Raw genomic sequence first — 14,971 nt, 5'->3', positions numbered from 1 at the left:
TAAACACATTTTAAGCAGATGTTTTCGTGTCTTATTTCATTTAAGAATCTTGTATATAGCGTCATTTTCCCCCTGGTGATGAGTTTTTTTATCTATTTTTTCCTCACTGAAAATAAATTCTCATAACCTCCTTTACACGATTCCCAAGTTTGATAACATTTGATACGGTAGTTTTCCTTTTGTGACCATTTCAAATTGGAACTTTAATTATAACCACCATGTAAATTAAACTTTAAAAGTCTTATAGTTTGGTTCAAGTCCCAGCTTTAAAAATATATATATAAATATAATCTTTTATATTAATCCTCTTAGAAAGAATGTTTTAAGAAGCTAATTTTGCTCTCGCGTTATAGATTGTATAAAAAAACATGATCTTTAATATGATTTAGATTGTTTCAGCCGATATAAGAACCGGGTTACTCGGTGGTACAGAATTAACCCTGCTGGACTGTTTTATTTCTTTGTCATTTAGCAAAAATCTTTTAATTAAAATATTTATCCTTTGGACTTACTTACTCGTGTGCTTTGCTTTTTTTATTTATAGTTAAAATGACTAGAAAATGAAAAGCTGTCTTTAGCTGAAACGCAATTCATGTAATTGATATTTTAAAAAATTGACAAGAAAGCAAAATTTATGGAAGTCTAGCAATCGAAAAATCTTAATTTTCTTGTGTGTGCAATGAAAATAATTGTAGAAGGAAAGAAGAAAATTAGGGAGAAAAGTAAGCAAAAATTTGCAGGGAAATTTGGCTGTCAGACATACCAAGATGTTTCAAAAAGTTGGACGCTTTTGAAGATACTTTCAGGATACTTCAATGAATTTAGGTGTTCAAAGAAAAAACACTTGGACGTGTACACCAGCAAATACCATTAATTGAGCTTGTGGTTAACAGAAAAGACAATATGGTTTAGACTATATGGTTGTATAAATTTAAATTACGTTATAGAACATCATATTGTATCATAAATGGAGAATTCCATGATTTTTCATTCGAATTATTTGAAGATTCAGGAGTTTATCCAGTGATGTATGTGGATGTCACCTAAAGATGTTTTTTTTCCTCCTGATGAAACAGCGGCTGAGCGATAAAGTCACTGAACGCTGGTAGTTCTGTCCGAGGTCCGAATCCCGCGAACGGGCTGGCTGCTTGGGCATTTTCGTGGTTTTCCCCATGTGCAACGTGTATGCCAGCCAGTTCCCCTTAGAAAGTCCTCCACGAAGGCATCCCTCCCCTTAGGCAGATAGCCCTAGTGTGCTTTGTCATGATTAAATAAACCAAAACCTCTTGATGAAAGCAGTCTTTCCTTTCATCTCATACCTTCAAAATGTTTAGCCTCTAAAGACTGATAAAGGCTCTGACCAAATATTGATGAAATGGATTGAATTGAATTATTAAGTTACGTCAAAGCAGGGCTATCTGCCTAAAAGGAAGGATGCCTTTGTGAAGAACTTTCTAAGGGAAATCAGCTGGCATACACGGTACACATGAGAAAATCCACGAAAACGCCCATGCAACCAGCCTGTTTACCGGGATTCGAACCCCGGAGTGAACTATCAGTGTTCAGCGACTTTACCGCTCGGCCGTTTGTGGGCCTTTATGAAATGGAAGGCGATAACTTTATTTAAAATGATTGTCAGAATTATCAAGATATTTCGAAAATTTGGATACTTCTTAATATACTTGCGGAATGCCTAAAGAAAAAGAGCAAGAATAAAGTAGAATGAAGAAAAAGAACAAGAATAAAGTAGAATGCCTGAAGAAAAAGAGAAGAAAAAATACATTTTACGGTAAAATTTAGTATTTGTATTTTTTTTTTAAATTTAAAACTTTTTAATCTTATGATATTTGATTTTTACGATTTCAAAAATAAAATATTTGACTAAAATATGAATAACATTTAAGAAGCCAAATGTAGGATAAAATTGTGTAAAGCAATGGGCACAATGATAAAACTGTTTAAAGCAGTGTATGCAAGTCATCCTAAGTTAAAATGTCGCAATCCTAAGTTAAATGTCTCTCTTATTTATATGTATCTTTTCTGAACGGAACATTGAAAGGCGTGTTAACTGTGCTTTACTGTATTTTCTCTTTTAATATATGCAGTTTTCAAACGCATCGTAGTCTGGGTTACAAAGTATTCCTCCGAAAGAAACGCAATTCAAATAAATAAAATCAAATTCTGGAAAATTTATATTAATAAATATATTTAAAATGCTCAATTCAAAGGAATAAATAGAAAGTTTTAAAACAATTATCTGAAGAGACAATGCAACACAAACAATTAAAATAAAAGTTAAGAATTTAAAAATTACCTAAAATAATAACCATGACAAAAAATATATATAAAGAAAACTATTTGAAAAAAAATAAATGCTGCACCTTTATTTACGCAGTTCGAATAGGTAAGTAGAAATTTTTAAAATAGTTATTCGAAAAAAAAAAAAAAAACATGCAACTTAAACAATTAAAATGAAATTCGAAAAAGAAAAAATTACTTAAAATAATAAGTTATAATTAAAAATATAATATAAAGAATATTATTTAGAAAAAAGGGACGATGGTGACTTTTTTTCCACTCACAGGAAAGGAAACTAGGTTGCCATATATTAAGAAGTTCGCTAAGTGAACTATTCTTGGCGCAAACTGACAAAAAAGTGCCAACATAAATTTGTGAATTTCTCCATAAATTTCGCTCCAAAATTTACAAAATTTCATATTTAGGCGTAATTTGAGTCGTAGAATCGAAATATGTAAAAAAATTGGTATGTTATTTCAGAAAAAGTCCGATTTTGTGTCAAAATACCTATGTTAGAATAGTGCTATATATAAATCTAATATATATCCTAAGTCGCGCTTTCGAGACATGAAGAACGCAATTTGAATTTTGTCAATCGGCCCAGTAGATCGGGAGATATAGGACTGTCCCATTTTTTTTTTTTTGAGCAGTGTACCTAGCTCAAAATTAAACAAATCACTCAGAACTATTGCCGTTAAGTGATTTGATACATTCACTATAACAATGCAATTTTCCAATTAAATAAAATGATATCTATTCAGATTCCATGCAGATAGTTCTTTTTCAAGATCATTCTCTTAGTTTTTGCTTCATCATCTGCTTTTAACAGAGGATTATGTTTATAGAAGAACCTAGTTTTGTAAACTGGTTTCTAGTTATTTAGTGCATTATTTTAATATAAATTATGTTGTTTTACTGCATATTTTATATAATTTTTTAAAATACTTAATTTAACTAAAATAATACAGACAATGCCGGATCATAAAGCAATCTAATATTCATATGCAAAATTTCAAGGGACAAGCTGCATTTATAAAGAAAAATCAACAGGTTGTCCTTCAGTAAAAGAAAACGTAGCTAAACATGTTGAAGCAAGTTATGTGAAATGCCCTCAAAAACTGACGCATCAAGTTGGACAAGAACTGGGAGTAGCCCAGAAAACTGTGTGGAGAATTCTTAATAGATGTTTGTAAATGAATCTACAGTCAAAAGTCTTTAGTCTGGATGTCCATAATCCGGACCTCAAAGGTACAAACTTTCTAAGCATGCGTAAACGCATATTCTCTAGAGAGGAAGTGGATATTGAGAGAGTGGATATTGGCAGGTAGAGATACGTCCTGATGACAGAGAATGGATGGCATTTACTACTGGACAAGATCTTTGGCAGTTGAGTGATGCCGTTTAGAACATGAAATGCGCTCGAGAACATTTGAACACATACTTCATGGAGACCGTGTTGAGTGAACTTTCTTACTACACCTGTCTGATATACAGTACAAACTCCGTAATCCGGACGTCCATTATCCGGACCTCAAAGCCACAAACTTGTATTTTATGCTTTACTCATGCATGTTTGATGTATAACGGACAGTATAAGGTAAGCTAAAATGATCTATTTCATTTAATGTTGCAGATTGCGCTGTTCCTTAATCTTCTAATTGGATCTTATTATTTTTTGCAGACTGTTACAGCAATTTTATAAAAGTAAGCTTGAACTTTCGATTATGTCAAAAAGAATTTCCGATTCTGGAGCTGCCAAAGGACCTACAAAGTCAAAGTATGTTTTGATGTCCATCAAACAAAGAGTGGAATTGCTGCAAAAAATGGATAAAGGCATATTCTTTGTTTCTCTAACCATTCCGAAATCCGTTCATCAACTTCACGCTGCTTTGCGGGGAGGACATCGCGGCGCGCAATGAACTGGAAGTTGATCTGTCAGCACTATCCTCATCTTCAGGGCAGATGTTTTTATTTTATTCGGCTAATAATTCCTTACTAAATGCAGTATTTCATCTCGATGTACTCCATCTTTGACATGATTTAAAACAAATTTCTCGTCATTATAAATATGATGAATACACATCAAATAGTTTTCTGGTTGCTATTTTCTAATTTTGACTATGCGTAAGGTATGCTTTACGCACACGTGCGTTGAAAGAAATGTTTAATAAAGTGAACAAATAAATAATAATCTTTTTTTTTTTTTTTTTTTTTTTTTTTGTAAATTTTGATACCCTTTAGATCATAATTATGTATACTCTTTATTTCATAAATTATGGTTTCATATTTCTAATTTTATAATTTCTGCATGCCATCTTACCAGATTTAAACTGATGATCTATAATCCGGAATCGCCGAAGTCCCGACGAGTCCGGATTAAAGACTTTTGACTGCATATCGTTTGCAAATGGTGCAACATTTGAAACCCAAAGATCTGCCATGTCAATTATCTTTCTGTGAAATATTTCTGATGCACATGGAGGATGACGAATTTTTGAAAAAGTTAGCATTCACTGATGAATCAACTTTTCACACATCTGTACTAGCAAATAAACATAACATGAGAATTTGGGTTAGGATTACATTTCAGACTTGATGTACGCCGTATAAGAAAGAAGTACGTATTAAACATTTGTGAAGAGTGCATGCAACAATAAATTATATTACCTCTGCATGTATGTATATTTTTAATGAATACATTAATAACATTTTGTGTACCTATGAAATTGGGGCATTCGTTCTGACTTACCCTGTATATTCCACAAGTAACCATTAGCCCCATAGATAACTGGAGATCAATGCCCTAGACAGTTATCTTAAGTTTAGTTTTATTTTAATAATGTGCCTTAATTATACAATTTTAAATATATATAAATTATAATATATCAATCAAGCATTATTTTAATTAATAAGAATTTTTCTAATGACATATACTCGGTATTGGGTACATAATCATCTAGGTTTAGATCTACCTGTCTCATACTGCATTCTGGTCTTTGGCGAAATTTCTTCTTTACAGAATATGATTAGCAATACTTTATTTAAACCCATTCTTACATATATTATGCATGCTCCCAGGTGGTCATAGTGAGAAATTCCATTGAATTTTTTAGATTTCTTCTGTGAATGAAAGATTTCAAATTTTTTTGACATATTTATAATATTTTAATAAAGTTAGCAGGAAACTCTAAAAATGTACCATATTAAGGATAAATTCGAGTGTTTTAAAGATTTATTTGTATTTTAAATTTTATAACTTCTTCAATTTATATTTTTCATATTTAATTCATTCTTATACACATGATTTTTGGTTGTATGTTGGTCATCATGCCCTGTCTCTTTTTCCTAAACGTCTAGAATTTTTGCAAATAAAATGGTTTTAATTTTTGGTCATTTCATTTTATATACTTATGCTGAGAAAAACAATAACAATAATTTTTTATCAAAAATAATTAAAATTTGAATACTTTTTTCCCTTTGAAAATGCGTGTGCTTGATTTTTTTGAAGAAAAAGTGAAGTAGTCTTGATAAATTTACTGATAGAACAGTTTAACATGAATCCAAGTAGTAAACATTGATGCATATTTTAGAAAAATAAAACTTAGTCATCCGAGACAACTCAGACTTGAGCATACCTGTATAGCTGCCAATGCCTATGAACTACTAATTTATGAGTGCTACGGTATTAATAAAAAAAGTGCCACTATAATAACAATTTGGAAAAAGAGATGCAAAGATTAGAAAAGAAAATTCTGAAACCGAATTTTCCTTTAATTAATGGTCCAATATAAACTTTTCATTCTCTTGTAAGTCTCTGATATTGAACTATCTGGTATAACCCCTTTTAATACAGGGACCATACAAATATTTATCTCAAAACCTGTTATTGGTCTAGGAATAAATTACTATAGAACTTATTATCGATGTACTATTGTGCACAGGATTTTTTACAGGACTAAACAGATTCTAATTTTATGCTAAACTAAAATATAAGTCATGTTTACTAAGGATTTTCAAAAATATATACCTGTACTTAACACATTGTAATAAATATTTTCCTCACTTTCAAAAACTTCAGCACATATTAAACTGTAATTAACTGCACATAATAAACATAAAACTGTAGTAAGAGGTACAATAACATAACTTGCATTTCATTTTTCAATATTCAAACACAGAGTACACAAAAAACACTGAAATTTTTATATTACAGTTTAAATTCATTTTAGGGTGGAAAAAAATGCTTACCTTTAACAATTGCTTTAGCTGCCTCATTGTATACTTTTTCTTGAGTTGCATTAGGTTTAAATATTTTATCAAACACATAAAGCTTTCCCTACATTAAAAAAAGAGAGTATTTTAAAATTTTAAAGAATATAAATATTTTTATACGTCAAAGTAATATGTCTGCAACAGTAAGGGGAGAGAGGCACTACAAATGGTGACTAATAAACTGCAATTATAAGTAAATTAAAATGCCTTAATTCAATTTTGAACAAGCTCTATATTATAAAATACTAAAATTTCTTTTTTGTACTTAAGAATTATTCAAACTTTTGTATTTAAAGCAACCTCCCAACCTTCTAGGATTGCTTCAAATACAAAAGACCTATTCAAAAAAAGGTTGCTTTGCCTTAAATGTAAGATAATTCATGATTTTCTATAGTTTTTACACAATTTTGGACTAACCAATGTAAACAGACAATTAAGTTATTGTTAAATTAGAGTTAGACTGCTTATATACATGTTATGCAACTGCAATTCAACAGAATATTTCAGTTCACTTTATTTTCACTAATTATTACCTTGACTTCTACAGTGATTAATTCCGTAGATTCGATACACAAATTCTGTTTTCACATATAAGTATGTTTAACTCTTTAAAAATAGATATTTTGAAAAGTCTTATGGCATAGAAAAAGTAGAATTTTGTTAGTAATTATAATACTGTAACTAAATTTTATCAATATTTCTTAATTTTCATGAAAGAATAATAATAAATTCAGACTTTTACTTTGAATTAGAATTAAAAGCTCGTAAAATGGTTTTGTATACAGCCACAGCAACCACTATATATAATAAGATACAGGGGTTAGACAAAAATATGGAAACACCTTGTAAAATTACTGTTTGAACTGAAATGTTTATTCTTATGAAAGCTGTTGATGGCACTGATGTATTTGCTTATTAGTGCCACCTGTACAACATCCTTAATCCATTGCAAGTGTCATTTGTTATCAAGACAGTGTTCTGTGCAATTGGGAGTGTATCATATCAGAGCTCATATGGTGGATGCTTCTGTAGCCAAGGTAGCTGAAGTGTTTCAAGGGGCACACTATCTAAGAATTTTAACTCGTACAGGAAAACCAGAAAAACCGAATCCGCTAAATTACAGCACGAACAAAAATGCATATTGAGTGATCATGGCGGCCGATCATTGAAGAGGACTGTGATGAAAAATAAGAGGATTACAGCTCCAAAAGTAACTGCTGAGCTGAATATAACACTCACAACCCCTGTCAACACTAAAGCAGTACAAAGGGAGCTCCACAAGCAGGATATATTTTGGCGAGCTGCAATTCAAAAGTCAATCATCAGTAATCAAAATGCCTATAAGAGGAGAAAGTGGAGCCAAAGCCATAAAACCTGGACTATAGAGCAACAGAAGATTGTTATTTGGTTAGAGGAGTTTTGCTTTACACCTTTTCCAACTTTGGGGGTGAGTTTATGTTTGGCCAACACCATCCCAAGCATATGATAGAGGCTGTTTGCCGCCGAGAATGAAACATGGTCGAGTTCAGTCATGGTTTGGGCAACCATATTGTGGTATTCCATCAGACCCACCACTACTCTCCAAGGTGACATTACTGCCAAGCATTATGTGACCATTTTCGCTGACACAAATTTTATTCCTCAATGGTGATGTTGTATTCCAATACAGCACAGCTCCTGTTCACTCAGCTCACATCATCGTCCAGGACTAGTTTCCTGAGCATGAGGGTGAACTTTCACATCTACCAAGGCCACCACAGTCACCAGATAGGCTATACTGGAGAGAAATCTGAGAGCACTATTCACCGCCATCATCATTAAATGAACTTGCCAGTGTTTTACAGGAAGAATACTGCGAGATTCCATTGTAAAGCATACAAGACTTCTATTTATCCATTCTGCGAAGACTTCAAGCTCTTTTAAATGCTACTGGTTTCCTTACACTATTAGTCAGAGCAATATGTTTTTATTTTAGCGTTTCCATATTTTTTCCAACCTTGTATCTCAGCAAATTCTAAATTTATATGCCAATACATTGTTATAACAATTAAAGCTTAAAATATTGAATAACCTTTTATCTTCCTATATCCATCACTAAAATGGTAATTACAGATAGCAAAGCTATTCACAGTTCTTCTAAAATATAGGCTACACAAAAAATCAGATACTGAAATAAAAGGTGTACAATACAAAGTCTGTAATCCAGACGTCCATTATCCGGAATGATCTATAATACGGACCTCAAAGCCACAAATTTACGCATGCGCGTTTAGCACAAAAAATGAAGCAACTTAAACAATTTACATTGAAAATGATGTTTAATAAAGTAAACAAATAAATATTAAGCTTTTTTTTCTCTTTATTTCATAAATTACGGTTTCATATTTTTTATTGTATAATTTCTGCATGCCATCTTACCAGATTTAAACTGATGATCTATAATCCGGAATCACCGAAGTCCCGACGAGTCTGGATTACGGACTTTGTACTGTATAATATTAATAAACTGCTATATAGTACTCAATAAGTAAAACAGAATAATCTTAGTTATGCAAAATCAGCTTTAAACACTCTACCTCCCCATAAAAACTGTCTCAATATGAAGTGATTATGAAATAATTATTGATATTAATGCAGAATTTTCAATACCCAAAATAGTGAGTTTAAAACATATAGGCTTCTCATTTCGTCTTACTATAACAGATTTTCAAGAAATTTTTTTTTTTTTTTTTAAATCGAATAATTTGCTCTGTTAGTTCTAGGAAAAATAATGACACACTGCACTCTGATGAACCCTATGACTCACCTAGAAACTAAAATAATAATAATAATAATAATAAATAACAGCCCTGCTAATTGTAGTTCTAATAGTTCTCACGCTCTGCATCAGTTAGCTCCTTTACTTAGAAAGGGTATCATTTAGCTCCTCCACTTAGAATAACTTGTGGAATTTTCTCAAATTTCAAGAAGCTAAATTAGTTAAAAGAAAAGCGGGAAAGATACACTGATAGGTGCACTAATATATTTCAAAGAAACTGGTCATTATTCTTTTTTATAAGCACAACATACTTTGTTACAGATTCACAGCTAGCATATTGCTATAATAAATTTGAAATTAATAAATCACTACTAAAAATACTGGGAGAGAGGAACAATATGCGAATAAATATATGTTCTTTTTAGTTCTACTTCTTTAACTTACGCTAATTTGAAATAATGAACAAGTAGAAACACAGCATTTAATCATGATAATAGTAATTATAAAGAAATGAAAATTATTAAATTTTTAGCCACAATGCTAAATCCAGCAAATAAATATTTATATATAACACTGTGGCAGACCCTGCCTTAGCTCACTTTGCTGCTATTGTCTTGCAGCACCATATCTTAATAAGGCTGATAATTGCTATGCCATTTCTACCTTGGTCTCTTTAAAGATGGTAAATGAACATGACTGTGATATCTGGCGACTGTTTGGCGATCAACAGAGCATGCTTGGTGCAGGTAGCTCTTCTTCGAGAAGGGTTAATGTATTTATTAGGAGTTGCATGTTAGCCTCGGAAGAGGAAGGTAGTAGATTGTACTATGCGGTAGGAGCGACGTACTGCTCTGAGTAACTATTATATTATGCTTTGAATTATATATTTAATAAATATTTGTTTCGTCTTGCTAAATGGTGCCTTATTAAACCACGAAGTCATCACAACACGCTCTCTTACGAGAAAACCAGAGAGGTTAGAAGCTTAGAGCGTTGAAAACGGAAGAGGCGTAAAGTTAAGCCTAACTAACGAAAGAAGTGTTCATTTGCAAAAGAGAGTAAAAACGTGAGAATTATTTAATCGAGAGTTTGAAAGGCTTGATTCTAAAGGAAAATAGAAGAAAATGTTCAAAAACGCAAAGAAAGAGGATTTAGTAACAGTTCTATTGGAAATTCTGATTACTACAGTGGAGAATAGAAAAAGAAAAGAAGAAATGGAAAGAATGCAAATGGAAGAAGAAAGAATAAGAACAGAAAGAGAACACGAAATAGAACTAGCGAAGATTCGAGCAACTCAAAATGAAGGAAGTAGAAGTCCAACACCTTTAATCCAAAACACAGAACGAGAAACCGAAATTTCCCTGGACAAGCTGATCAAAGGAGTAGAAACACTGACTGTACCAGTACCGAAGAGAGCAGAAGAATGGAATATATTTTTCGATTCTATTGAAAGAGCATTTAAGCACAAGAAGGTTCCTGAAGAATACAAATCAGAAATATTATTGAAATTAATTGGAGAAAAAGCTTCAAATGTTCTTGTTTATATAAAGGAGGAAGATCTGCAAAATTACGAAAAAGTGAAAACTCTTGTTCTGAAGGAATATCAACCTACTCCTCAAACCTGTTTAGAAAACTTCAGAAAAACTAAACGTTATTCCGGCGAAACGCATATCCAGTTCGCTTCAAGACTAACAGCTACATGGGACTATTACTGCAAGTCAAGAGAAGTAAAGGATTTCGAAACACTCAAGGAGTTAATTATTTCCGATAAATTATTCCAAGCATTAGATGAAGAAACAGCTGCACACGTCGCAATACGCCAAGGAAATAAATGGCTGAAGCCTCAAGAATTAGCTACAGAATGTGATATTTATTTCACGGCCAAAGGAAAATCTTTCGACGAAGTTCGAAATGGAATTAAGCGATCACCGAGATTCCTGGATACAACATGTGCACACGACAAATATATTCCACCACCCATGAGAAAAGAATATCCAAAACACGAAAGATTTCACGCGAGAAGAAAAGAATGTTATATTTGTGGAAATTATCAACACATCGCGAGAGATTGCCCAGACAAAAGAAGAAAGAACGAAACTGCAGTAAATAAGAAGGGAAAGGATGATTCCAAAACTCAAAAAAATTCAAACAGAACATCAAAAGAAGAAGCCATCGTAGCTAAAGTAGACTCATCCCATCTACGATCTGAATTCGCAGAACGCATCGTTCAACCACTGCAAAAAGTAGATATTCTTATTAACTGAGAAAATCGAAGCTATCGTAGACTCTGGAACGCAGATAACGATCGTACATTCATCGCTCATTCCAAATTTAGAGGAGAGAGAAGGAGGTAAAATATTGCTAACACCTGCTTTCGGACAACCAATTGAAGCAAAAGTTTGCCGTGTACCTATTTACCATAAAGATCATGGAAGCAATATATTTAATTTTGTGGATACATTAATTGCAGTGACTGATAAGCTAAATGTGCCTTGCCTAATAACTCCAGAAATATACGAACTGTTGATTAATCCTGCGGCAGAAGAACCAAACGCAGAAAGAAATAATTACGGAAGCGAAAACTTACAAACTTTATTCGCCAATGCACAGTCAAACGACAGCGTCGATTCCCCCCCCCCCCCGCTAATGCTTATGGAGGAGAAAAACGAAGAGGAGGAAGGGAAGAAGGCGAGTGTTTATGTAGACACAGACTTATCGTCTGCTGAACGCCTACGCGAAGAGCAAGTTAACTGTCCCTCGCTGCGAGAAGCATGGAAGCTAGCAATAAAAAAAAAAGGAAATTATTTATTTATTGATCATCTTTTACATCACCAAGAAAAAATATTAGGACAGAATGTTTTTCAGTTAGTGCTTCCACTTAGTAGAAGAGCACAAGTGTTGGAATTAGCACATAGTTCCATTTTCAGAGCACATCTTGGGATAAGAAAAACAAAGGAGCGAATACGATATTCATTTTATTGGCCTGGATTAGCACAAGATGTTGAAACCTTTTGTAAAACGTGCAAAGATTGTCAGTTGAAAAGTCCAGAAAAGCGATCTGACAAGATTCCCATCACACCGGTCAGAAGGCCAGGATTACCTTTCGAAACAGTTAACATCGACGTTATTGGACCTATTGAACCTTCCTCTGCTAGGAAACATAAATATGTGTTATGTCTGGTAGATCAACATTCCCGATGGCTAGAAGCCATTCCACTGAGAAGCTTGACAGCAAAAGCCACTTGTGACGCGCTTTTGGAGATTTTCATGAGAACAGGAATCCCTAATACAATAGCTAGTGACAACGGAAGTAACTTCGTTTCAAAATTAACTAAAGAATTCCAGAAAAGACTAGGTTCTCACCCTAGGTTCTCTACACCTGCTTACAGTGCTTCAAATGGATTAGTAGAAAGATGGAACAAGTCCTTCAAGCAAATGTTACATCATGTCATCAGGACTGATCCTTCGAATTGGGATAAGCACATCCCATACCTGCTCTTTGCATACAGAGAAGTACCAAACTGCACCACGGGTGTCTCACCATTTCAGCTGATGTATGGAAGACAACCAAGAGGTCCTTTAGCAGTACTGAAGTCTTCATGGTCAGGAGAAATACCTATACCACCTAATCTAAGTGAATCGGCAGTGGATTACTTACAACTTTTAAAAATAAGGTTAGAACAAGCAGCCGAACAAGCCAATTTAATTGCAAGTGATAAACAACAAAAATATGCTGAGTACTTTAATCGGAGATCAATACCAAAAAATTTCAAAATCGGAGAACAAGTTTATTTACTCATACCAGATTCAAATAACAAACTCTATGCACGATGGACTGGTCCAGGAGAAATCGTGAATCATTGCCCACCTCATTCCTATAAAGTAAAACTACCTGATGGAAAGATCAAACATGTTCATGCAAATAAAATTAGAAAATTCCAAGCTAGTGTCAATGCAGTTGGAGTGATATTTGAAAATGAAGAAGAATTTGGAGAAATTATAACTTTACCAGGAAAAGATCTCTCGACCCCCCTGGAAGATTTTAAAATAGATGCAAATCTGAATTTAGAAAATTTGAATCCGCAGCAGATAAGAAAATTGATAGCTCTTATCAACAAACACCGAGCACTATTCCCCGGAAAGCTGAAAATAGCTAAAGTTGAAGCTCATAAAATTAGATTAATACCCAATATGGAGAGGAAGAAACCTTACATTTATAGGATTCCTGAAGCATTGAAACCCAAGGTCGATGAAGAAGTAGAAGAATTATTGAAATCGGGACTAATAGAAGAAAGTAATGCAGAAATAGCTCATCCAGTAGTTTGTGTAAGCAAAAAAAATGGAGATATCAGATTGTGCTTAGATTATCGAGCTTTGAATGCAGTGATGAAGCCAGATGACTTTCCTATGCAAAATGCCATTGATTTAATGTACAGTATAGGAAGAGCCAACGTCATAACAACTTTAGATTTGCTGAAAGGATATTGGGCAATTCCCATGGAGGAACAAAGTAAAGAGTACACATCGTTCAAAACTCATCGAGGTCAATATCAGTTTAAAGTGCTACCCTTTGGATTAAGGAACGCAGCAGCAACTTTTCAGAGAGTAATGAATAACGCGCTGAAAGAATTTCAACAATTTTCAAGAGCCTATATTGATGACATAGCTATATTTTCCACGGATTTCGACACTCATCTCTGACATCTGGATAAAGTTTTTACCAAACTAGAGTCACTTGGATTTACTATCAATTCGAAGAAATGTTCGTTTGCAAAACCTCAAATTAAATATTTAGGACACATCATTGGATCAGGAAAACATCAACCAGATCCCGAGAAAATAGAGGCAATCAAGAAGCTGGAAACGCCGAAAACGAAAAGAGATCTTAAAAGTCTGTTAGGACTATGTAATTATTATCGCGATTATATCCCAGGGTATGCAGAGATCGCCTACCCACTCACAGAACTCACGAAAAATAAACAACCGGAAATACTCGAATGGAAAGAAATTCATGAGTCAACATTTCAACGACTGAAGGAACGATTATAGCGATGTCAACGGAGCTGATCACCTCAACACTGCAGGATCCGTTTGTCATTCATTCTGATGCATCCCAAATCGGAATAGGTGCATGTTTGTCACAGCAAAGGGGAGAGAAGCAATTTCCCATCTGCTACGCGAGCAAGAAATTATCGAAACCTCAACAGAGCTGGCCGACTATAGAGCGTGAAGCTTATGCTATAGTATGGGCATTGAAGAAGTTTGAACCTTGGATATTCGGTTCATCGGTGAAAATTGTGACTGATCATAATCCTCTAGCCTTTATAGTGAGAAATGCTCCGCAATCGTCCAAATTACAACGATGGGCCATAGCTTTGCAGAAATATAATCTCGAAATAGAACATTGCCCTGAAAAAAAACTGTCAAACGCGGATGCATTATCCAGACTTCCCACTTGTGAACTTTGAACATTAATTTACTGTTCATCTTCACGAACATTTTGTATAGTTAATAATTAGATAGTTTTCTTTGCTTTTCATAATCATTTTACAATTTTGTGCAAATAAGATGTTTATGTAATTTGAAATAGATAGAGAAATTATTGGATAACAAATATTCGAGGTAAGTGGTAAATTTAGATAT

At 33.4% G+C, this 14,971-nt stretch overlaps 1 protein-coding gene across 2 annotated transcripts in view; it reads right to left on the bottom strand.

The window, feature by feature from the left end:
- LOC118193548 (kinesin heavy chain-like) overlaps positions 1-14,971 on the bottom strand; it is a 204,472-nt gene that overhangs the window by 100,948 nt on the left and 88,553 nt on the right. For both annotated transcript variants that reach the window (XM_085817867.1, XM_085817870.1), the window contains exon 2: positions 6,547-6,634. In XM_085817867.1, coding sequence (XP_085673993.1) covers positions 6,547-6,634 — 88 coding nt within the window. The remainder of the gene's footprint in view (positions 1-6,546; positions 6,635-14,971) is intronic.

This window comes from Stegodyphus dumicola, chromosome 1 (genome assembly GCF_044657685.1).
Source record: "Stegodyphus dumicola isolate Sdum_Otavi_A_Nest chromosome 1, ASM4465768v1".
Classification (NCBI taxonomy): Eukaryota; Metazoa; Arthropoda; class Arachnida; order Araneae; family Eresidae; genus Stegodyphus; species Stegodyphus dumicola.
This window is presented reverse-complemented; position numbering and strand designations above follow the sequence as displayed.